The 24,229-nt window shown below is 45.9% G+C and overlaps 1 protein-coding gene across 4 annotated transcripts in view; it reads right to left on the minus strand.

Moving 5' to 3' along the window:
- Positions 1-24,229, minus strand: part of OSMR (oncostatin M receptor) — a 50,780-nt gene that overhangs the window by 21,985 nt on the left and 4,566 nt on the right. For 2 of the 4 annotated variants that reach the window (XM_032337558.1, XM_032337559.1), the window contains exons 2-8: positions 18,371-18,578; positions 15,646-15,731; positions 10,884-11,056; positions 5,831-6,002; positions 3,150-3,425; positions 1,666-1,795; positions 730-881 (exon numbers count right to left, since the gene is read on the minus strand). In XM_032337558.1, coding sequence (XP_032193449.1) covers positions 730-881; positions 1,666-1,795; positions 3,150-3,425; positions 5,831-6,002; positions 10,884-11,056; positions 15,646-15,731; positions 18,371-18,402 — 1,021 coding nt within the window. In that variant the 5' untranslated portion in view covers positions 18,403-18,578. The remainder of the gene's footprint in view (positions 1-729; positions 882-1,665; positions 1,796-3,149; positions 3,426-5,830; positions 6,003-10,883; positions 11,057-15,645; positions 15,732-18,370; positions 18,579-24,229) is intronic. The other 2 variants (XM_032337560.1, XM_032337561.1) reach the window with 1 other exon arrangement.

Genomic DNA, 24,229 nt, shown 5'->3' on the forward strand with positions numbered 1-24,229 from the left:
AAATACTTCACGGTAATGAAAACCAACGGACTATAACAACACTCAATAATACGGGTCAATATCAGTAATTTACTATCACACAAACAGTACTTACCAAATTATCACGTGGCTTGATGTCTCTTATAAACATTAAAAACCAATCAAAATAAAAACAGTATTTTTAGGATGACATTAGAAAGGAGAATACATACACCTATACATACATACACACATTCGAGATTTAAATCTGTACTTATCTTGGTGGAAGGAGCCGGGTGGGGGGCTGTGGGATGGGAGAGGCCGTGAGTTCCAGTCAGAGTTCTAGTCTGAAGGTGAGTAGTAAGCAGGCAGGTGCCTATTACATTATCAAAACACATAACCAGGGACTGTGGGCCATGCATGCTTCCATGAAGAGAAGTGTGGTTTCAACGAGAGTTATAAATGAAAACTTTTTTTAAAAAGACTTATTTATTTGAGACAGGTGGAGAGAGAGAGAGAGAGCACATGAGTACATGAGCAGGGGAGGGGGAAGGGGCAGAGGGAGAGCCTGATGTGGGGCTCAATCCTGGGACCCCAGGATCATAACCTGAGCTGAAGGCAGACACTTAACTGACTGAGCCACTCAGGTGCCCCTAAATTAAAAGTTTCACTTAGGATGTGAATTAGGCAAAAATATACAACATTTCCTTGTTCACAGAGTGTGTCACACAATGAGTTCGTAACCACAGCGGGTTGTGATACTGGTCTCACCTCGATGAGTCAGGTTAAAAAGAAGGTGAACACTTCTCTTTCGTAAGTAGTTTTCAGCCGTGAGTGTGAAGTTATACATGTCTTGCGACTCTGGAGCTACTTGCCAAAGACACCAGCTTTTGTGTTTACAAAGGGTCTTTTTCCCGGAAAATCTTAAAAAAAAAAAAAACACACACACACACACACAAAACGACAATTTCAGGATTTATACTTTTGTCAACACAGAGATACATCCCTACACTCAGGGCACACTCAGTAGCCTTCAAATTATGTTCCACATGATGGTGTCGATCCCCCGCCATCAACAAATGTCAAAAGTGAAAACGTTTCAACAAATTCGACTTCTGTGGTGAAATGTGTAATGACCATGTAATGACCACCTCCCCCCACCAACACAGGGGATGAGACGACTCCTTAATGTATTTTAAATATTCTTTTATTTTTTTTAAAGATTTTATTTATTTGACAGACAGAGATCACAAGTAGGCAGAGAGGCAGGCAGAGAGAGAGAGAGAGGAGGAAGCAGGCTTCCTGCAGAACAGAGAGCCCGGCGTGGGGCTCGATCGATCCCAGGACCCTGGGATCATGACCTGAGCCGAAGGCAGAGGCTTTAACCCACTGAACCACCCAGGCGCCCCTATTTCAAATATTCTTAAAAAGTTAGAAATTAGGTAGACCCAGAATACCAGATGGAACTATGTTCACATCAAGATTCACCACTAACAGTTTTCTTATCATTTCTATGTGACAGTTTCCTTTCTCGAAACTCAGGTGGAAAGTATCACACACCACTGAAAGACTTCTTCCTCACTCTGGCAGGATGCTTGTAAACTATCTGTTCACATTTTCCTCAACTTCTGAATGTGGCTCTTGTTGCTGTCACAAACGCCTTAAACAAGGAGGACCCTGTCAAGAACGCCATGGGAGCTAACTTACGATTCAAATAAAGTGTAGCTCTGGGAAAGCTGTTTGAGCAAGCCGGTGTCACTCCCCGGATCCCAAGTACAGTTCAATGTCATGAAGTCCTGGGTTTCACAAGAAAAGTCCTTGGGCTCCTGGAGGACTTCTGTCCATACAAAGGAAAAAACAGATGAAAGGCCTCGTTAAATCCCTTTAATGAGACAAGGAAAACGGAGAGCTCCTTTTGGGTTTCAGGCCACAGAATCACTCTGAATGATAAAAGCATCACACTCCACCCCCACCTCTAGAAAGTCACAGTTTAGGCTCTCATCTGGGCCCCTTCTCCCTTCCCTGGGTCTTCTCTGAGGCATCACCGGGGACCAGTGGTGGGAGCTGTGCCGGGGTCTGCAGTGTGTCCGGGGAGTCATACCCCCAGGGCCTGCTAGGAGGCACTCAACACCTACCACTGACTGACAGACAGCTGGAGTGAGAGGAAGAATGAATGAATGAATGAATGAATGAATGAATGAATGAAGTCGGTGTTGCCTCCCCTGGAAGCTGGGGCTCGCAGACAGCCTCGGGGATGTTAGGCTTGGGATGCCAGCAAGTCCGATTTGGGGGACTGCTAAGCTGGGCAGCAGGGCGCTGAGAGTTCCAAGGTCAAGTGCAGCACCTCCAAGTCGTCCCCTCCTTCCCTGCACCCCCCACTCGGCATCCCTGCAGCTCTCAGAAGCCTGGCCCTGGGAGACAGTGGCGGTGGGTGCCCGGGAGCCTGGAGCACGCCTCGGGCCTGAGAAGCAGGAGAAAGCAGGCTCAGATGTTGCCCCCCCCGCCAGTGCAGGGAAGGGAGGTCTCCTGACCACATGCAGGAGGCCCCCGGGCACGTGCACCAGACCTCTGTGAAAAGCGCAGTGCTCCCCCTTCCCTGCTGCCAGCCACGGAGGCACCTGACGTTTTCCACACCCACTTCAGAGCGGGTTCCTCTGGATTCCTTGGCTACAGTGTTGGGGCCAGGCCTGTTTGTGTTCATTCACCATCAAACGACCAGTCCTGGTCTCACTTCACAGAGAAGGAAACTGGCTCAAAGAGGTGGGGAAACTTGGCCAAGGTGGCACGCCCAGGCACAGGAAGATGATTCGAACCCAGGTCTTCTGGGTGCAACACTGGTTGCCTCCCTGGAGTCGGTGCCCTGCCCTCTCTCCCACTCCACCCCCTCGGCCCCCCACCATGTTGCAGTCCTGCCACATGGCTGAGGCAGGCAGGGCCCTTCCCAGTGGTCCAGGAAATGGGCCGAACTTTCTCCCCTTTAATAATCTTGGTCTCTAGGAATAAAACGGTCAATAAGGCCAAGATAACAATAGGAAACCCTTCAAGATCTTTTTCAGAATCTCTCCTAGAAGACTGGGGAGACAAAAGAAGATCCAGACCACGGGTGGAAATGTTTACTTGCCCTCTGGGACAGGAAATTCCATCTATTCTAGGAAACAGGAGAGAAGAGCGCAGAGCATGTGCACACTTACTTGACACAAAGAGAACGGTGCCCTTTATCCCGTCTCCTTGGCCCGGCTTACAATAGATATTTGTCCCGGTTTCCCTAATGAAAGCAACATGATTCAAGTTGAACACGGACACATTCGGATCGAGCTGTTCTCCCTGCATCCGTACGCCTTCCAAATAACAGGATACGTTATTCTGATGGCTTTTGGAAACGTAACAAATGGTGACATTGGAGCCTTCTTCCACGAGCTTATCTTTAGGGAAAACGAACAGCGGGTCCTGTCCAAGAGAATTCTGTACTGCAAGAGAAAAAAAAGGCCGATCAGTTAGAACATCACTCAAGTTTCAAATCAGCCCCTCTGGTTTGAAACAAACAATGACAGCTTTAGCCTCTTCTACCTGCTGGGGAAAAGCCGAGCCTAAACCTCTGGGCAAACCTAGAAAAGTTCAGGGCTGCACAAACACTCCTTCTTCCAAGGGTTCCTACTGTTAGGCAAAATGTTGCTGACATTCCTACTGCAAAGACAGTGCATCCCTCGGCCCTGGGATCAGGTGTCCCTGCCAGCTTTGCTTGTGACAGCCTCTATGGGCCACAGCCCCGAGAGAGGTTCTGCATTAGGTAGGACGTACAATATCTCTTACCACCAGCACAGGTAGGATCCACGGAGCCCAAGTTCACTCACCCAGCAAGTGGCAAGGCCACGTTCACATCTGCCAGGCCTGCCCATCTCCATAGCCACGTGTGTCCCCCATCCCCCCTTTTTATGGTTTTATCTACTTGTTTTAGAGAAATTAAGCAAGAAAAAGAACATGAGCAGGAGGGACAAAAGGAGAGGGAGAGAGATAATCCCAAGCAGACTCTATGCTGAGTGCAGAGCCCCACACGGGACTCGATCCCACAACCCTGAGATCATGAGATCATGTTCTGAGATCATGATCTGAGCTGAAATCAAGCTTCGGATGCTCAACTGACTGAGCCAGCCAGGCGCCCCCAACGTGTCCCTCTTAATCTCTACTCTGTACTACTGACCACATCTCTGCCCACCTTCTCGGAAATGCCAGTCACTCAAATAGCTCCTTTTCCACGGTCTTTCCTTCTGTACGACCATCAGTGTATAAAAATCCCCAGGTGTCTCCCATTTCAAGCCAACTCGCTGCCCTCCCTATGCCTCCTTCCCACCCCTTCAGCCCCGCTCCCCCTCAGTCGCAACCCCTGAAGGGGCGGCCTGCTCTGACTGCTTGGCTCCCTGGCTCCCACTCAGTCAGCCCACCATAGCCACGGAAACCGCCACCACGGACCTCACCCTGCCGTGTGGCCTGCGCAGGGGAGCTTTTTTAAAGGTTCCAGGTGAGTCTCATGGCCAACACGACTGAGAACCAATGTTTGGGGGCTAGAATACACAGTCAGGTTTTTCATTCATCCTTGACTTAGACCAGAAGTTACAGCTTTGAGAAATCTAGCCTATTTTATCAAAGCTGTTTATAATGTTGTCCTGTCTCTTACTATCTTTTCAGTCTGTTTTTTTTCTGTGTGTCCCTCTGTCAGCAGTAGGATGTAATGTGAATGGTGGGGGTGGGGGTGCTCTGGAGCTAGGCTGGTCCGGGCTGGAACTCCAACTCTACCACTTACAGGCTCGATGAACTCGCATGGGTTCTTTAAGCTAATTTTGATCAGTTTCCTCATCTGTGAAGTGGGGATAAGAACAATTCCAAAGGGCTGATTTGAGGGCTAAATTAATATGGAGAGTGCTTAGAACATGACTAAAATGAAGATTTAATTCTATTAGCAGTATTAAACTAATAACAAGGCTACTCATGGGTTAATGTTTGCTATCAGTTTGACTTTAAAAGATGTGTATAAACACAACAAAGGAATGGTTCTATGGGCAGGAATTCCAGATTATCTGGCAAATGGTGTACATTAAGAGAGCCAAATGGCCTTGCTTTAGAACCAACTTATAGTTTAAATGAAGCATAATAAGCTGTGGTAAAGTCCACTCTAGATTTTAATGATAACAAAATTAAATTATCAAAATTAGGAGATACATAAAACATATTTCTCCATAATCTCATTACTCAAATGAAGACTTGATTTCATTGTTTCTATATTTCACTGCTTCTCTCTACCTTAGGGGTTGGCAGGCTCGGGCCCATGGACCAATTCTAGTTTGCCATCTGTTTTTGTAAATAAAGTTTTATTAGAACACAACAATTCTCATTTGTTTACATATTGCTTAAGATGGCTTTCCCATTATAATTACACGTCTCAGAGTCATGGCTAAGACTAACAGGGTCTGTACAGCCTAAAATAGTTCCTATCTTGCCCTTTACACAAAAGCTTCCTAACCTCTGCTCTAGGTGCAGACACATTTTGTCTTCTTCTAATAAAAGCATATGTACAATTTATGTCCTGCTTTGTTCTCTTAGTAGTTGTAATAAACACAGGTTCCATGTTTGGAAAATAAATATGAAATTGTCTGAACTTGCATAATTGTCTCTGAGAATAAATTGTGAGGCAAAACCGTAGACGTCTATCTCCTGGTGGCACGGTTCACACCCGGACTTCTTCATTCCAAGGGAAGACAAAGAAAAATAATGTCGGTTTCTACTCGGTCTCCTCAAAAGACTTCTACTATTTGGCTATCGATCCCTAAGTAATATTAAATATTCGAGCTTTTAATTCTTTTACCACCTCCATTCTTACCATCTGCTTCCTCCCACGAACTCCAGCTGCTCCAGACCCTTGGCCCAGGGGTCTTGGCAGCATCTACTGCACTCCTCATTCTTATAAAATGTTTCGCGCATTCCAAGGGGAGCATGGATTCCCAGCTCCAGTGCAGAACCTGGTTCCACTTCACAGTGGTGGTGTAGTTCTCCTAGAAAGAAAGGGAAAAATTTGGAAGTATGGATCCATGCTGTCCTGGAAAATGGCCTGATTAGAGTTACCCCCAAGCACGCAGCCAAGAGCCCACTGCAGCTCCCGGATACACGCAAGAGTGGTCCATCCCTAAGCAGCCCCTCCCCCACTCCAGTGTCACAGCAGAACCTGCGACAGCCTCCTGCCTTTTAAGAGCTCATCTCCCACCCGCCGATGGCTCTCTGATTCTAGGGGACTTGTGGGAAACAAGTTAAAGAAAGCTGAACGTACTCAATTCTTGCGGGGAGAGGTCAGAGTTGATCTTGATCTTTCTAAAATTCTGGTGTCTTCTTTCTCTCATTCAATGGGCTTCAATGGTTCCTTTATACCTTACCCTCTCAGCCATCTACATGCTGATTCCCACCTGCCTCTCCCTCACAAGGACCTCCTCTCTGGACACAGTGGTCTACCTTGCACTTGGGGAATAGCTTTGTACTTTTACACCTCAGTGTCTGCTCACCCAGTGTCCCTGGTTTAGGGTCCCCATGCCCCTTCTGCACTGGGAATGAGTCCAGGCTACACCCACCCCTACCCCCCCAGAAGTCCTCTTGCATACTGGGTATAGTCATTGGCATTTCATCTGTGGTTGGGTTGTGTCCCTGGCTGGAGCACGGCCCCAAGAGAACGGACACAGCGCTTTATTCTTCTTCCCGTTCTGCAAGGCTCCGGGCACTCAGGCTCCCCGGTGGGGACACTTGCTTTCTGTCCCCACCGATGGATGATGGGAATATCAAATGCTTGCACTTCCTGGGGAAAACTGAGTCTGCAGCCCCATTTCTAAAGGCCAATCTAAAAGCCTATAGTCATGAGGATGGGGGTGACGTGCGTGTCACACACAGCCAGTGCTGACAGACTCTGAGGCCTTCCCTCCACTTTCTCCTTCCCCCCTTCCCAGGCTGCTGGGCCACAGCAGAGCCTGGGCCGAAGCCGGCGCAGCCCTGGGGTGAGAGCACCTCGGCCCACCTCACAGTGCACAGCCCTTGCCCTCCATGTGGGACTCCAAGTTACAAAATATTTCTCTTTTGATTTATTGTGTTGCTTTACTCCCAAACTACAAAATACATGTTTTAAATACAAGATTTAAGGTCCCGATCTACACAACTTTTCCTATTTAATACAAACAATCTTGAGTCCATTTTGATTAAATCTTGTTTAAGAGCAAATACCAAAAAACCAACCAACACACCAACCCAGAAACTGTATCAGTAATGGCGACCTTGCTGTCCACAAGCCAACAGTTTGGGCTTTTCCTCCTGCATCTCTTGGGAATTGAGCCACTTTTGTCATCCCGGAGTGTCACCAGTCACTCCAGGCACCTCTCTGCTGGGCCCACCGCACAGCCCCCTTCATACAGGTAATGCTTTGCCTTCTCCCACTGCCCCACCTGGTCTCCGCTGTGAGCCAGAGCAGACTTTTCAAACACTTCCAACCAGATCCTGTCATTCCTCTTCTTTTTGTGGCTCTCAGGATAAAACAGGAAAACTGAGCATGACCTCCAGCGTCCTGTGTGGTCCACCCGGGGCCACGCCTGCCCCTCTGTGCTCCAAGCTTTCAGGCCTGGGAGCTCACAGCCCTCCCCTCAGCGCCTCAGCTCACACCTGTGGGCTCTTCCCAGAATATTCTTTTCCACCCTCCCTTCTAAATTAGCTTCTAATCCTCTTCCTTATTTTGGCTCAGAAAGTCCTTCTTTCAAGTTGCTGGAGAAGGTCAGGCCTTGTCGGAACCCCACAGCACCTTGTCAGCCGCCAGCACGGCACGTCCCCCATTTAGGACACTCTGGTCTGTGTGTTTTTTCTCCTCATTCCCACTCAGCCCTGACAGACCCACGCCTTGAATCATGGCTGGACCCTGGCTCCCAGTCTCCCAACCGTGCGCTCAGTGACTGCATCATTAACAGGCGGTGTGGACTCTGTTTTCCTCAGAGGCTATTGTGCGGATTCTGTCTAACCACACCCTTGTGCTTTGCGCTGCTCATAGCCTTGTCATGGAGGAGATAAAACTTTCCTTGAATGCACCAATTCAGTGATTTTTTTTTTTAATGTGATGAATTGTGCTGGGGCTGTTTTTATTCACTGAAGTGGCAAGTTTCATTTGGCAGACACCAATAAGTCGCAAGAAGTTGGCACATTCATCTCTCCAGGAGTCCAAGTGAGGTCACAGACTCGTTCCTGAGGCGAGCGCAGATCCCTGGCAGACTCCGCTCCCAGCCCCCTTCCGGGCCTGCGCTAGGACTCCACGCCGCCTTCCCTGGCCACTGACCCGACCAGAAGGCCAGCAGCCGGGCAGGCCGAGGGCAGAAGCGGGCCCAGGCGAGGCCGTGTGGTGCGGGCAGGCGGCTGGTTGCCAGCAGGCCTCTAGGTGGCCCTCACCATCCAGGAGGCAGCCCAGGGTCCCCAGCCCGGCTGCAAGCACTTGGACCAGGACGGTCCCCCTTGGCTTGGTTAGGCACACGACCACTGGAGGCAGGAGTCCTGAAAGCTGTCCTTCCTCCGCATGCAGGAAAGCGAGCTGCCAGCCTTGCCTTACGGGGAGCCACCTGATGAAAAGGGAGACTGCGCTCTCTTCAGAAGCAGTCCCCTCGGCTGGCTTCCTTCCCCTCAGCTGCAGGGGGATCTCATGTCTCTCCTTGACTTTAGGTCTAGAAGGGTCAGACAAAGGCTTCTTGTGGTATTGTCTGTTCTGGAAGGCCTGGCCGCTGATTACCCGGGGCGTGTCCGTGGCCGTCACCCCTGTCTGGGCATGTGACTGAAGGAGGATACCGTCCTGGCTCGGGGAGCTGCCCGGCACAACACACCACTCTCCTCTCCCCTGTCGGGCTGAGCTGGGTGATAATGGGGTCCAGATATTGGACGAGGCAGAGCTCTAGTCGCGAAGATCTCGAGCCTTAGTAGTTTACAGAAGCAGGTTTGACAAGCTGCTCTCCCCAGAAAAAAGAGCTCTTAGACCAATCAAAGGTGAAAACAGAAATGAACAAGGGCCTGTTAGGAAAATAAAAAATGGGATCCACTTGGTCTACGGTTAGCGTTACTTCTTCTCATGGTGTTAAGTACTAGTTTTCCATGAATTCTTCCAGCATTTCTCTCAAACTTCCTTTTCTTAGACAAGTAGCCTCAATATGACCTTTGGGCGATATTTTCCTGGGTCTAAATCGACAACCAATGAGTGCAACCATCAAAAATACAAAAATATGGGGGCGCCTGGGTGGTTCAGTTGGTTAAGCTTCCGACTCTTGATTTCGGCTCAGGTTAAGATCTCAGGGTCATGAGATCGAGCCCCACATCAGGCTCCACACTGGGCACGTAGCCTGCTTGGGATTCTCTTTCTCCCCTCCTCCCTCCCCTGCTCACTTGCATGCGCTCTCTTTGTCTCTCTCCTCTCTTAAAAAAAAAAAATACATACATACATATATAAATGAAAGTACAAAAACGATTAGTATGAGCTCCAGTGGGCAGATATGCTGATGGTAGAAAGTGAGCAGTTGTAACACGCAATGCTTTTGCTTAAAATTGGAACACTAGGGATGCCTGGGTGGCTCAGTCAGTTGGGGGGCTGCCTTCGGCTTGGGTCATGATCCCGGTGCCCTGGGATCGAGTCCCACATCGGGTTCCTTGCTCAGCAGGGAGCCTGCTTCTCCCTCTGCCTCTGCCTGCCACTCTGCCTGCCTGTGCGCGTGCTCTCTCTCTCTGACAAATAAATAAAAATAAAATCTTAAAAAAAAAAATGGGAACACTAAACAACTCTCACTGTGGGAAATGACTCTTGGTGGCATGGAATGGCAGACTGCTATCAACCTGGGTTGACAAAGTCCAAGTTATACTTAAGGCCTCTCACCCAGATCTCAAATGCATGAACATGGAAAGTAACTGGAGGCTTCAAAACGAGTAGCATTTCCACTTTCCTAAAGGAACTAACCATTCCGAATCCCTGCGCCCACGCTTCCAATGCCTGAGAGAAGAGTAGCCTTTGGCTGAGCAAATGGAGATCCCCAGCCGTGGGGAAACATCCCTGCGTTTCCCTTCATGCCAGGCAAATATTCTGTTCCCCTTCAAGGAGACAACATTCCATTGTGTTGTCCTTCAGCATCCTCTGATAATGACTGAGCATGCTGTGTGGGTTGATCATTAAGGGTCCCCAGACCATAAAATGGAAACTTAATGCACGAGATGGAGAAGCGTCAGCTAAATGGGCCAACCATGATCTGAACCAAGACAAGTGACAAATCCCAAGTAATTCAAAGGCAAAAATGATTGTGAAATGAAGGATTTTCATAACTTAATTTGCTGTAGAAAAAGCCACAAGTGAGGTAACAAAGGACATCTTAAGTTACTCTCCAACATGGTGGGTCCAGGAAGAACCTCTTTGCTGGAGAGAACACACAGTGCTTGGACTCATCCTTCCTTGTATTTCAGCACAGTATGAGCGAAGCAACAGACAGGAAGCCACACTAGCAAGAAGAATGCTGCCAAATAAGTACATCTAATTGAGGAAAATGTCTGGTGGACAGGAAAGAAAGAGAGAAGAGAAAAAAGAAGGTTGGTGTTCATGGATTTTTGGAATCTAGGACTCAAGGATGGACCCACTAGCCTGCTTAGGAGATAGAGCAGAAATGAGGAAATGATTTGTTTCTATAACATATAGTATCCAGCCTACTGAACCAAAGCTGTCATGTTATTTGGTTCCATACCCTCTTAACTAAAAACACAGAAATGTAATTGTTTTGGAAAACCATGTTGAGTCGCTAAAATGTTTCTATATTGGGATTTTTGTGGATGTTATAAAAGAAAGATCTTGGTGTCAGAAAAGGATTAAAATGTTGAGCCAAAAAAAAAAAAGTACTTACCACCCAGATGACATTAGATGTTTTAATTCTACTGACTTCTATCTGAAAAACCATTCTGAATTCCTGATGATGAGCAAGGTTGTGGACAGTCCATTGTAAATGCAAACACTGACATGTAGTATTGACGGAAACTTTCAGGGATTCAGGGGCCCATGGCAAAGGTTCAGACAAGCCTGAAAGGTCAAAAATAAGATATGAAATAACATTTAATAGGAACACAATTGAAGAGTCACAGATAATAAACTGGTCAGTATCACCACCGTCTAGTTTTGGAAAATGATGCTCACAGGTGCCTCTTAGAATTAGCTCTCTTGAAAGTCTGCAAGGGAATTAGGAAATCATTTGGTAGATAAAGAAATTAAAGCCTAGATAAATGAAAGGCTATAAAAGAGGAATCTTGGCTATAAATTTCATATTCCTGGAAATCAAAAATGAGTTTTCTGTTTGAAAATCTGTATTTCATAGTTTATTAAATAACTCTGAAGTGGGAGCATACCCTATCTCTAGACATGATTGCTTAGATCTCAATGCACTACATTTAAAACACTGCTGGAAAGAATTTACTGAACTCTGTGGATAAGACCAGCAAGGCACTTGTGTGAAATAAAATAATTGTGATGATGTTCTTAGCGCAAGGAAGGACCCCAGTTGGAGAGACACAGGCGCTCAGAATAGGTAAATCCATAGAGGAGTAGAGAAGACTGGTGATCGCTGGGGGCTGAGGACAGGAGCAGTTGAGAGTAAGTGCTTCATGATTACACGGTCTCCTTTTGGGGTGATAAAAATGTTTTGGAACTACACGGAAGTGCTGGTTGCATATTTTTGAATGTACCAAATGTCACTGATTTGCTCATTTTAACCACAAAATGGTTAATTTTAAGTTATGTGAATTTCCCTTCAATAAAATTTTTTTTACATATACGTGATCATGATCAAAACGTTCAAATGATACAGAGATTGAGACCCTATCATCCTACCAACTTCACTCTATGGCCATATTTAAGTCAGATGCTTTTCTCGACCTTTCCCATACACTTAAAAACACACTAGACTGTGCATTCCATTTTATATTTTTTAAAGTGCTTGGGTTATTTTTCAGGAAAGCTATAAAGAGAAGTAAAGCTATAATGCTACTACTCATTATTTCTGGATGGTGAAGCAGAGTGATTTTACTTTTTTATGCTTTTTTTGTATTTTGTAAATGTTCTTCAGAAGCATGCGTTACTTTCGGACCCTATAATACGCTAGATTTTACAAGAACTAGTCTTCTAAGACACCTAGTTCACTCCACTGTGATGATACTTCAGGATGCAGAATTTAGTCCTCTGGGTCAATCTGCACCAAAAGGCTAGGCACCAGTCATTTTTCCAGTTTTATTTCCCACTGCAACTTAATGAATTGGCATTTTGAGTCTTTTTTTTTTTTTTTTTGCATTCTGATTCTCAATGAGCTTTGGCAGAGTGAGTCATTTATCAGACCCCATTCATACAAAGTTAAATGAAGTCAGCTGGAATTTCTGAACCCTCGAAGCCCAAAACATGATGGCCACTTTCTATTATTATTTGGTTAGAGATTTTTTTTTCTCCTTTGTGAATAAAATTTCTCTACTCTTTAGTTAAAGGCAATAGCCATTATTTATCCTCTCCTTACACCAGTCAGTTGGGGGAGTCTTCCAAGCCTAAGATTAAGCTAAGTAAAAGGAGGTTTAGGGGGACAAAAGAGCAGATCCCTTAGGGAACAGGAGAAAATATTTTTAACAATTAATAATAACCACTAGCACAGAGAAGGCTGGATCTGCAAAATCATCCCAGCTCCCCTAGCCCTCATTCCATTTTGTCTGCGTAGTAATTTGTTGCTGTCAGTCTCACACTCTAGATGCAAACTTCCTGGAAGGCAGAGTCCGAGGTAGAGACATCTTTGAATGGGCTCTTGTCCCCAGCACTCAGCACAACCTCTTCCCCACAGCGATGTTGACCTCAAATCACAGGGACTCAGGATCTCCACAAGTTCTCAAGAACACAACAAGCAACAGCTTGTCTCTCCTCGTCCGTGGCATTCTCTTCTCCCCAGGGCTGCTTTTCTAAGCCCTTGTTTGAGCACTGATCACAGTGTGTCTCCCGGTGTCTCCCCAAGGACTGTGAACTCGACAAGGGCAGGACTAAGTCTTACTCAGCTCCGTGAAACCAAGTCCAATCACACACCTGTCACAGTGTGGACACCCAGAGACTCCTTGCTAAAGGATGAGTCAACAAAGAGTAAATCAACTTTACATCTGGTAAAGTAAAATTTAAAGTTGATTTACAGTAAATCAACTTTACTTCTGGAGGGTCGAGAAAGCTACTGTGTGATGCTTTAGATAAAAGAGGAACTCTATTGACGTGAGCGATCCGTGAGTGCTGTAACTCAAGGAGTTGGGAGAGACATCAGTCAGAAATAATTCGGGTCAAAAGCAATTGAGGACTTCCTTGGGAAACAGTGGGAGACGTCAAGGTAAAGTCAGAGAGATTAAGGGACTGTGCAGACTCTTAAATCCAAACCCATTATTTTCCAATGAGGAAACCGAGTTTTAAAAAAAGGGAAGTGACCTTCCAAGAGCACCCAACTAGACCTGAACCCAGGATTCTTGGCCCTCGCCCAGCTTTCTTTTTACAGTGAGGAGTGGGTGATCAGACAGCCCCGGGTTTAATCACAGACTCTTCTCACACTTCTCTCATCTAGGCTCTTTGTCTGGCCCTGACACTACTTAAGAAAATAAACCATGGTTCATGTATAACTTGGGACATCACACAGCCATTTAATAGAACGTTATTGCTAAAAGAACATTTGAGATCAAAGCTAAAAAGCTTCATTGTATGTTGTATTGTTTTAAAAAGCATATACTGAAGTACACATACTAAAATATACATATTTTACTTGCATATACTTTTATATTTTACTTATATTTACATATTATAGTATAATTTCCCAGTATATATATTTACACTAGATACAACATATATACTTTATATAGAGTTTTAAAAGTCCATTCGTGGTATAAATATTCCCAGTATGTATAGTGTAATTTCACTTCTACAAAAAAAAAAATATATATATCTATGTTTTTACATCTCTGTCTTGGTGTATATGGTACTTACACGAGAGAATGGAAGAAAAAAAACCAAATGCTATAGTCACGATCTCTGACGGAAGCAGACACGAGCCCACCAACAAGTGGAAGTGAGTCTGGGTTCTGTCTCATGGGTCGGGAGAAGCTAGGACTTCAGAACCCAAGTCTCAGCCCTGAGCCTGGCTGGGCCATCGCGTGGGAGGCCCACTCGTCTGAGTGGACGTTTAGCGGGTACCTGGCCGAGGCAGCAAAAACTGAGACTAGAAACCCAAGTGGTGTGAGGACAAGGACAAAGACAGGATTAGGTGGCAAGGCAGGCAGGCATAGCTGAGAAAGCTGGACGCAGAAACAAAGACTGGTGAAGAGAGAAATGGGTAATGAATGTCTGTTGTAAATGAAAGAAGCAGAAAAGGGCCATTCTTCCCTGCAATTTCTTCTGAGAACAGTGTCTTGCACGTAGAAGGTACCTACTCAGTCGTCATTGGATCAGATAATGAGACTTCACTAGGGAAGGGAACTGGGCCAAAAATTTGGGATTAAATGCATTGGATTTTCTGGAGAGCCTGGAACCGGGGGCATGGGTCTGTCTGAGAATCAGAGGCTCTAGCTGGACCCAACCTTCCTATGGTATGGACCACCCCCTCAGCATGGCTGTTCACGTTTAGCAAGTAAGATACATAGGGTGAGAATGAGAAGTCCTAATTCCCAACTTTCAGCTCCAGATAATGGAAGTTTATCAATAAACTATGAATTTTAAGAAGCCAAAAAAGCAGCAGCATCTCATGGGCCCTGAACCTAAAAGATAGAGACCCAGACTTACAGAACACCAGGCATAGAACTGAGCTCTTATCAGAACAAAATCTTTTTCTTTCCAAATATCTTCTCACAGAATGTTAGGGAAAATAGAAACCTTCTGTGGGTGTTTCCTGGAAACATGACTTCAGGAATCCATGGAGGGGGCTGTGTGAATAATTACAAGGCCGTACATCTGTGCGCTCTGTTACAAAGGGAGGACAGCAAAGAGTAAACACAGGATGAGGAAAGTGCAAAGCTTTGTTAAACACAGGCAACAGACTCGAGCCTGAGTACCTTCCACCTGGTTCAAAGTACTAGCCAAAGTCATTATGAACATTTTACAAGTGTCCTTATTGACACTATTTACAAAGTTGGTTTATTGAAAAATACCCTCCCTGGGGAGAGTAGCTAAGTGAAAAATGCTGTTTCTTTTTCCCATAAACAGCATTTCAGTACTTAGCATATTATCTTGCGGCAAATAGTTTCTCAATGAATGTCACTGAAGGACATTGCAACTTGTTCTAAGCCAGTGGCCTGCACTGGTCTGGTTACACCTCAGCCCCACAGGACAAGGCAACTCCTTTGGAGACGTCACTCACAGTGTATCTACCACGAGTTCTGCGGGATTAGATCCACTCACAAGCGCGCGGATGACCAGAGCACTGGCTAGGAAATGAGGGCTAGGGTGTGGCTTTATTACCATGAGCTATCAGGAAGTCAAAACGGAGGAAACCATTGCTACTCACCAGTTCCAAGTAATTCCCAAAGACAAGACTTGTGCAACTTTCCTCCAAAGTACCAGTTACCTTGTTCTTTTTCTCTGCATTTTTTTTTTTCTTTACTGTTCTTCCCACTACTCACCTTCACTCTGGTAAGTTCTCAAGGACAGAAATGCCAAGAGGAATGCTGTCTGAGAGACTGAAAAGAGAGCCATAGGTTCCGGATTTCTGAAAAAAGATAAATTACAGGAGAAAATTTTCATTTAATTTTAGCTCTGAGTAGGTGTCTTTGACCCCATTGTGGTAGATGATGGTATTAAAGGCTCCCATTCTTCTCTCCTTTCATCCAGCCATGCCTCTTGTCATGAGAGTTTGGAGGCCCCCCTGCCTTCCAAAGTAAGAGTTTATTTCCCTGCTCCAGGTGACTTGCTGAGGCCAAAGCCACGGTGAGCCCGTTTGGAGCCTAAGCCTCAAAACCTGTGTCATTCTGCTTGCTCTTCTGTGCTTCCACCTTTGGCAAGAAAAGAGCCCTTCTGGGCTACCCTCTTGGACCCAGGAGGAGGAGGAGCAACGGGGGGGAGGGGCGGGCGGCACTGAGTCACCATGGTTGCCCCCCATCCTCACCGGCGTCAGCCCAGGTCACTCAGCTGCTGGCCAAGAGTGACTGGTCCCAGATGCGGGAGCCATGAACACTCGCTGCCACGTGCCACGGAGGCTGTGTGGCAAGGGAGAAGCGGCCTACCAATTTCTTCAAACCAAGAGAAGGTTCATGAAGAAAGGTAAAACAAAGAAACAGAAGTGAAACGTAAAAAAGTGGACCATGGTCTCAGAAGAGCTAAATCTGAGTGAGCTACTTAGAGAGGAGTCATCTTTCCTCTTCCCTGTCTCCCTCGTTACAATTTCACCAAAGAAAACCCAGCACATTCCACCTGAAGAGATAGGCAGTGTTTCATTGTTCAAGATAATTTCCGGTTTTCCTCGCTTTAGAGGAGGGTTGTAAAGGGAAGGTCAAAGAGCTTCACTGATTCATCGGGTCCTCTGACCACAGGACACAAAGAGCGAACGCTGATGACCTCAAGGAGGCTAATTCGTTCTTAATTTAATAGTAATAGTGTTAGTCAAGGGAAGCCCTGAGTTTCACTTTTCTACTTCAAAGCCTGACTCACCCCACTGATGGGCAATGAAACTGTTCAGAGTCCCCTTCACCTCGGTCTAGCCACGCAGACTTCATCAAATCCAGAAACTCAGCGAACCAGACCATTCCCTTTCACTGCCCACCACTAAATAGGAACAACAGTGACAACAGATAAAGAATACAGCCAGCCCTTAAATTATTCTAGGGTAGTCACATCTGCTTACAGACGGACCCAATCTCCAGCAGCAAGTCTGCGAACAACAGCTTTTCCTCATAGTCCTTTAGGCCTGCTCTCTGCTACTTCTAGTTTTGGCAAACAGGTCACTCACGCCTCTCTAAGATCTCTACTTACCACGTCAGAGAGGCTCCTATTACAACTAAATATCAAATCCAGGGAGAAAAGGAATTCAAGAGGAAGTTGTTTCTGCTCAGCACTGAAGGCGAAGGCAAAGGAAAATGCCAGCAGGAAGCGTGTGAGCAACAGACCCATCCTTCCAGTCCTAGTCCATGGGCGCAGGAGCCTGTCCTAAGGCCGGCCTACCCTGAGGAGCGCAAGGTGCCTCTCTCTGTGAGGAAATCTCATCCCGTAAATTGAAAACCAGGTGATTCTGGGAGCAATGTAGGTTGCCTTGTGTTCTCTGTAGGAAAGGGCTACTTAAAATGTTTTTTTTTTTTTTTCAAATTTTGGAGTTCTGGTGAATCAAATATCTCACGTGTCACAGAATTTAAACAAATCTGTGTTTGACAGAGAAACTTGAAATGGCAAGTTAGTAGCCACCTATGAATTAAGGGTAATCAGAAATTAAAGAATAAAAGTGGTCACGTAACAAAATCGGAAACTAGGAGTCTTTACAAAGGACTGGTATCTACGGTCTGGGGATCACAGGAATATTGACTTCCAGACGAGACTTCTTGGACTCTTGGGAAGCACGGGGACAGTCCTTGAGAAGCACGGGGACAGTCTCGTCTGGAAGTCCCGCCCTGCCCCACCTCCTCCCACAGGGCAGGTTGTGAACCTGAGGAGGTTAGCTTCAGAATGAGAGTCGGCCACTGGAAGAACATTCCGGAGACACGCATGTCAGCCGTTGGGAAATGCTGCATGAACAGTTCTCCCGATGCACCAGAGCCTGATGCAGCGGGAAGAACACGGACACTGAGGACCCCGAGCCAGCTGCTTCCAAGCCCCAGGAGACTGACCGCACGGCCCACGAGGACTCCCTCCTCCCCTCCCCTGTAAATCTGCCTCTAGTTACCGTGTGCCCTATTCGGAGGGTACCAGCTCTTTGCTGGCGAGCTCCCCACTAGCGTGGCGACGGATCTGGGGGCGAGGGAGCGAGTTGTGCTGGGCTTATTCAAGGAACCACAGGAGCCGGGGTTGCAGGGGGCAAGGAGGTGAGAGGCAGGAGGTGCAGAGGGCCCCGGACGGAGAGCAGCCCGGGAAACATTTCTCCCGCTGTGGCTTCTACCCCGAGCCAGGTGGCAGCCACCGGGGGCTCTGGGAAAGGCATAAATGGCCACTGACAGGAGTAGTGGGAGGGGCGGCAGCTAGGAGGTCATGCAATAGGCTGGGGCACTGGTGCGGGCTCAGGCCGGGATGAAGGCACTGGAAGTGGGTGCAGTGAGGGATTTGGGAGAGACTTGACAAAGCAGGCAGGACTTGCCGGGGGTGACAGACGAAGACATCAGGGACAGCCCCCTGAATGGCCTGAGCCCTTGGCAGAATGGAAATTACCGTTCACAGAGAGGTAGAAGCACTGATGTCATGGGCTCTGGCAAGGGCTCCGGTGGCAGCGTGCTCAATTTGAGTTGCTGATTTGATGTCCAAGGGAGTGAGTTAGCCGGACACACAATCTGGAGTCCCTGGGAGAGGACCTGGCAGGGGGCTCAGTCATCCTGGGTATATACAGATGGTCTTTAAACCGCGGGGACTGGATGATGGCCTGGAGAGGCAGCGCACATAGAAAAGAGAGGTCTGCTGCGGGCAGGAGAAGGCCACCGTGCCCTCTCCTCTCGTCAGGCCCTCTCTCCCCCACAGCTGTCTGCGAGGAGCATGGCCCCTACTGTGTCGCAGGAAAAGGAAGTCAGGGAAGGATGAAGGGGCAGGATTCAGAAAGGCAAAACCCACATTTCCGCCTCACCCACACTACGCCCAACCTGGTTCTTTATTTCTATTTTTCAGATCCCCGCCATTCCCAACCAGACTGAGCTGCTTGAGGACAGGCCTGGGTCTCAGTCCCCACTGTTCATCACCATCCCAGGCCACAGCTGTTCCCCAGGAATTATCTTGTGAATGAATAAATATCGGCACCGATGTTCTCACATTCCTTCTTCTTTGCTTTCAATTTTATTTTAGTAAACAGATTCCTTTTCAGGCCCTGCCACTTTTTCTAGTGCCAAATATTGCCTAATTCATAGTCTTTCATTGACAGGTCTTCTCTGGGGAGGAAAAGGGAAGAGAGCAAAGAAAAATTACCCCCTCATTGTGCAGAACTTCCCATTCACATGTCATCTCTGGGCAAAAAGAAGCCACCTTCGATTGTCCCCCAGGACAAACTCTACATGTGCAACAAAACACGACTTTTGCCAGGGGTAGAAGCCTGTCCTTCTTCGCTAGCAATTTTTTTCCGTCATTACTAAAATATTTATTCCTGGGAAGTTTCCTCACCGTAAATAACCCCTTGAGAAGCAACATGACCAGTCATTTGCTTCCCAAGAACATGGGTGTGTGTTGCCAAACACAGCGGAATTGGCCGGATGCCTCGTGACGTCATATGCAAATCCCAGTTTCAAGAAAGAAGCTGTTCATCTGGGACGTGTGCTGGGTGTGTGCTCCCTGTGAGAGAGTTCTGTGTGGCAGTATGAAGGGCTGGCGGCACAGTCCCCACATTTCCCAGATCCATCTATCTTTATTTTTTTCTTATGAGCACTGCTGTTGGTCTTTGGGGACCCCTTCCAAAGGGCACTGCCATTATAGCATGGGACGGATCACCTGTAAGGTTTCCCCTCAACCCTCCCTCCACCCTCTTCCTCCTAAAGAAATGTTCAAGCACACCTTCCCCTCTGTCTAAACCTGCCTAAGGGTTTCTAGCAGTTTCGTGAGGTCATCCCTTATTTAGGAGACTGAACTGGCTTACGTACGCCTGATTTTCTTTTTCTTAAGCTGTATTCAGGTGAAGATTCCTGGACCTTGGGACTCCAGCTAGCATTCAAGCTGAGTCCCCAGATGGTCAGGGAAACCAAAGAAAGGAAGAGAAAACCTCCATCCAAGGAATATTCCGGACCCAAAGAATACGTAGGGATTTAGCATATGCTAACGACAGTCTTTTAAAACACTAAAGAAGAGACAGATTACTCCCCCAAAGTTGTAGTAGAACAATAACCTGGGCATTTATGGGAAAAGGAGGTAGTAACAGTCCAGTACGCGGGCTTGGATATGAAGACCGCTGATGGTAGATCACTGCTCGGACACTTAGGAATTGTCTCACCAGAGACAAGGTACTTTACCCATTTAAGCTTCAGTTTCTTTTCCTATAAAATGAGAATAAAGAACCTACATCATAGGACTGGGATGAGGATTACATGAGATTATGAGAACCTATATACAGAAAATCTAATTCTTGTTTTTTTTTTTTCTTTGAACACTTTTTTTTTTTTTAAGATTTTATTTATTTATTTGTCAGAGAGAGAGAAAGGAATGCTTTAAAGAATGCTGAGCAGGGAGCCCAATGCAGGACTCGATCCCAGAACCCTGGGATCATGACCTGAGCCAAAGGTCATGTATAATTCGTTTTAGCATGATATGAATCCTAGAAGCAATAGATTGTACAATGATTAAATGAACATTGCAAAAAATTTTAGTGCTACAATCAGGCCCAATAAGAAACTGGGAACAATAGTTTCAATACTGATGGCAAAGGGTTACTGTCCTCTACAATATCAAGAGCTCTTAGAAATTAGAAATCAATCAAAAACAGACAAGCAACGCTGTAGAAAACCCGGCAGATGATATGAATATGTAATTCACAAAAAAGGAAATGCCAATAACCAAAAGGGAATAAGGAAAAACTAGACAATATCACTAGTAATTAAATGAATGCAAATTATAATAGTAGTTTGTATGTCTGCGTGTTTGTCTGTGTGGTGGCCAACTGGCAAAGCCTAAAAAGGTTTTACCATCTAGCACTGGTAAGAGTTTGAAGAAGTAAGTATTGCTACTCAATGATGATTGAAAAGCACAACTTTATAAAGGTCATTTTGGCAGTACCTATTAAAATTTCAGGGTGCCTTCCCTTTGATCCAGAAATCCTATTTCTGGAATTTTGTCCTACACAGATAGCATCCTTATATATGTGTGTCTGTACACAAAAATTATGTATTTTGGGGGCACCTAGCTGGCTCAATGGGTTAAAGCCTTTGCCTTCGGCTCAGGTCACGATCCCAGGGTCCTGGGATTGAGTCCCACATCGAGGGTCTCTGCTCAGCAGGGAGCCCCTTCCCTCTCTCTCTGCCTACTTGTGATCTCTCTCTGTCAAATAAATGAATAAAATCTTTTTAAAAAATTATGTATTTTAAAGAATGCTCATTGTAGTATTATTAATATTTAGGAAAAATGAAAACAACCCAACTAATTGTGACAAAGGATCCAAAAAATTAATTACGGTACATTTCCGCAAAGGAAAACTAGAAACTGTCAAAAGAATGAAACAGATCTATGGGCTGCTGTAGAAGAATAGCCCAAACATACTGAGTGAAAAAGCAAGTTGCAGAACAGCGTGTGCACACAAACACCTCTGGGAGAGGGGTGTGCAACCGTGCCACTTGGTACTCTCTTTAGAAGGATCTGCTGCAGGAACGTAGATGCCTGACAGCTTCCCCTGTTGTACATCGGATCCACGCACATTCACACCTGAGCCCATGGTTCCTGCAGGCTGCTCCCAGGCAGTGAGCAAACCAAACCTTTTCTGCCCAACATGGGACTCCTCTAACAGGCAACATTTGATCAAAGTCTCCCATTGGCTTGGGCAAAACATTCTCACAACTGCATTGCAGGGGGACGCTCTTCCTTCCAGTCTTCCCTGTTCCCTGTCACCTTGCCTTGGGGCTGTCTCCTCCTGCGCCCTTGTCCCTGCCTCCCTCCCCAGAGCTCTCCCTCCAGATCTCTTGAACATCTATTTCTATTTCTGCCTTGCTGTCTTCTACCTCAAGGACCCAAACTGGCCCCCAAAGACACACCCAACAATGAACACTTACAGATTTAGAGCCGGGATGGGGTAAGGGAGGTGAGCAGGATGAGGGAACCGTGGCCAACTCTCTCACATTGTGTAATTCGGCCACATAAAGCATTCTTTAAAATGTGCATGTGTTTTACATATATTTATAAATGCAAGTAGTTGCAATTCCATTATTTTCATATTTGAACCATATATCCCAGCAGGGCTAAACTAGCTGATGGTATTTTGTGATTCAAATCCAACGCAGAGCTGTCCGACAGGCCTAAAAAACGGTTGGAATTTTTTAGTTACTGGGTCAGCCTATGAGCATGTCATGTGTTTCTGTACAAAAATGTGATCTCTCCCGAGAGAGTACAGGCACTTTAAAAATGCATTTTCAGGGGCATGTGGGTGGCTCAGCTAGTTTAGCCTCCAACTCTTGGTTTCCGCTCATGTTGTGATCTCAGGGTCATGAGATCGAGCCCCCATCAGGCTCTGCACTAGGTATGGAGCCTGCTTAAGATTCCCTCCCTCTCCCTCTGCTCTCCCTGACCTCCCCTGCAAAAAAAAAAAAGGGCATTTTCAAACACAGAAAGTAATCAGTGTTCAAGTAGTCAGTGTTCTGGGTAGAAAAATATACTGTCATTCCCTCCTGATAGACCAGCGTACTAGGGTACACGAAGCTACCTTGTTCAAAGTCCCCCACTGGGAAGCCTGGTAGTAGAAAGAGGCGAGCAAGACATCACATGATCTCCGTGTGAAACATTTACTCTTGGTAGCAGAGCTTCTGCTCGTGTACTGCTTCTCAAGGCTTGCCACACACCATGTTCTCACACAGTGGGACCGGATTCCAAGTTTTCCAAGAGTGATTTTTGTCTTACATTTTTCCAAGTGCTTCCTTATACCTTACACATTTCCATTTGGTAAGACATTTGAACTTATGGCTTTTCTTTTAGTTGGCTTTAGATTTTATACTCTGATTGGGTAGATTTTAGGTAGCTGGCTTCATCTTAAAACAAGTTTTAAATAATCCAGAGTTAATTGCCTCAGTGATTTCAGATCTAAGACTAGAACTTGGTATCATATTTAGCGCTCTCAAACCCTCTTTCCTCTGAAAAGGAGGAGGAGGAAGAGGAGGAGGCAGGAAACAACACAACTATAATTTAGTTCTTTAGCACGTACTATTAAAAGAAAGCACTTTACAAGCTCTGTCAACCACATTTAACCCAACAGGAAGTGGTATCCCTAGCAGCGTGGTTTTAAATACCAGTCAAAGACCAGACACTCAAAGCCTGGATAAAGACATCACCCGAGAAATTGCTAGAAATGCAAAACCTGACATCACACCTTTGATCTACTGAATGAAAGTATGCATTTAAACAAGATCCCTAGGTGATTTCAAAGGCACACTGAAGTTTGAGAAGCACTACTACTTACAATATCTATTGCATATTTTTGTGTCTTAGGATACTATTGATACATAAAGGAAAGATCTACCAGTGCCTTCCATGATGTGGCTCTGCAGAGGCTCATAGTAAGACATGAAGTAACTATGAAAATGATCCTGGCTAGCACAAATTGGATGCTAGCTCTCTGCCAGGGGCTTTGCAATGTGATTTACATGTATTTATTAACTGAATCCTCACACGAGTCTTACAGAAGAAATTCTATTATTATCCTCACACACAGATGAGGAAATGAAGGCTAAGGAGGTTAAAGTGACTTTGCTACAGGTTGACAGAGTTAATCTAGAACTTGAAACCAGGTGAGTCATTTCCCAGAGCACAGCACTTACCCACCTCACACTGCTTCCTCCACCCTTGGAGCTCATACCAAGATGGGTTCCAAGGCATAAAGAATTATTAACAATTATAAAGCCAAGAAAACCTAACAAAAATTCCAACAGGATTTTTTAAAACTTGACAAGCTATTTATAAAGTTTATAAAAAAAGAAAATATACCAGAATCATTTCAAAAGAATTTTTTGGAAAAAAAATACAAGTATATATGACTAGATATAAGAACAAAGCTGTAGCACGTCACACAGGGTGGTACTGGCATAGAAGAGAGAAAACAGGGGAGCCTGGGTGGCTCAGTGGGTTAAGCTGCTGCCTTCGGCTCAGGTCATGATCTCAGGGTCCTGGGAATGAGGCCCACATCGGGCTCTCTGCTCAGCTGGGATCCTGCTTCTCTGCCTACTTGTGATCTCTCTCTGCCAAATAAATAAATAAAATCTTAAAAAAAAAAAAAAGAAGAGAGAAAACAGATCCATGGAACAGAAGAGAGTCCTGAAATAGACTCATGTATGAACATGACCTTATTTTACTATAAAAACAGAATTTCAAGTGAGTTGGAAAAAAGACAGATACTTAAAGAAATGG

The sequence above is a fragment of the Mustela erminea genome, chromosome 3, assembly GCF_009829155.1.
Source record: "Mustela erminea isolate mMusErm1 chromosome 3, mMusErm1.Pri, whole genome shotgun sequence".
NCBI classification, from domain to species: Eukaryota; Metazoa; Chordata; class Mammalia; order Carnivora; family Mustelidae; genus Mustela; species Mustela erminea.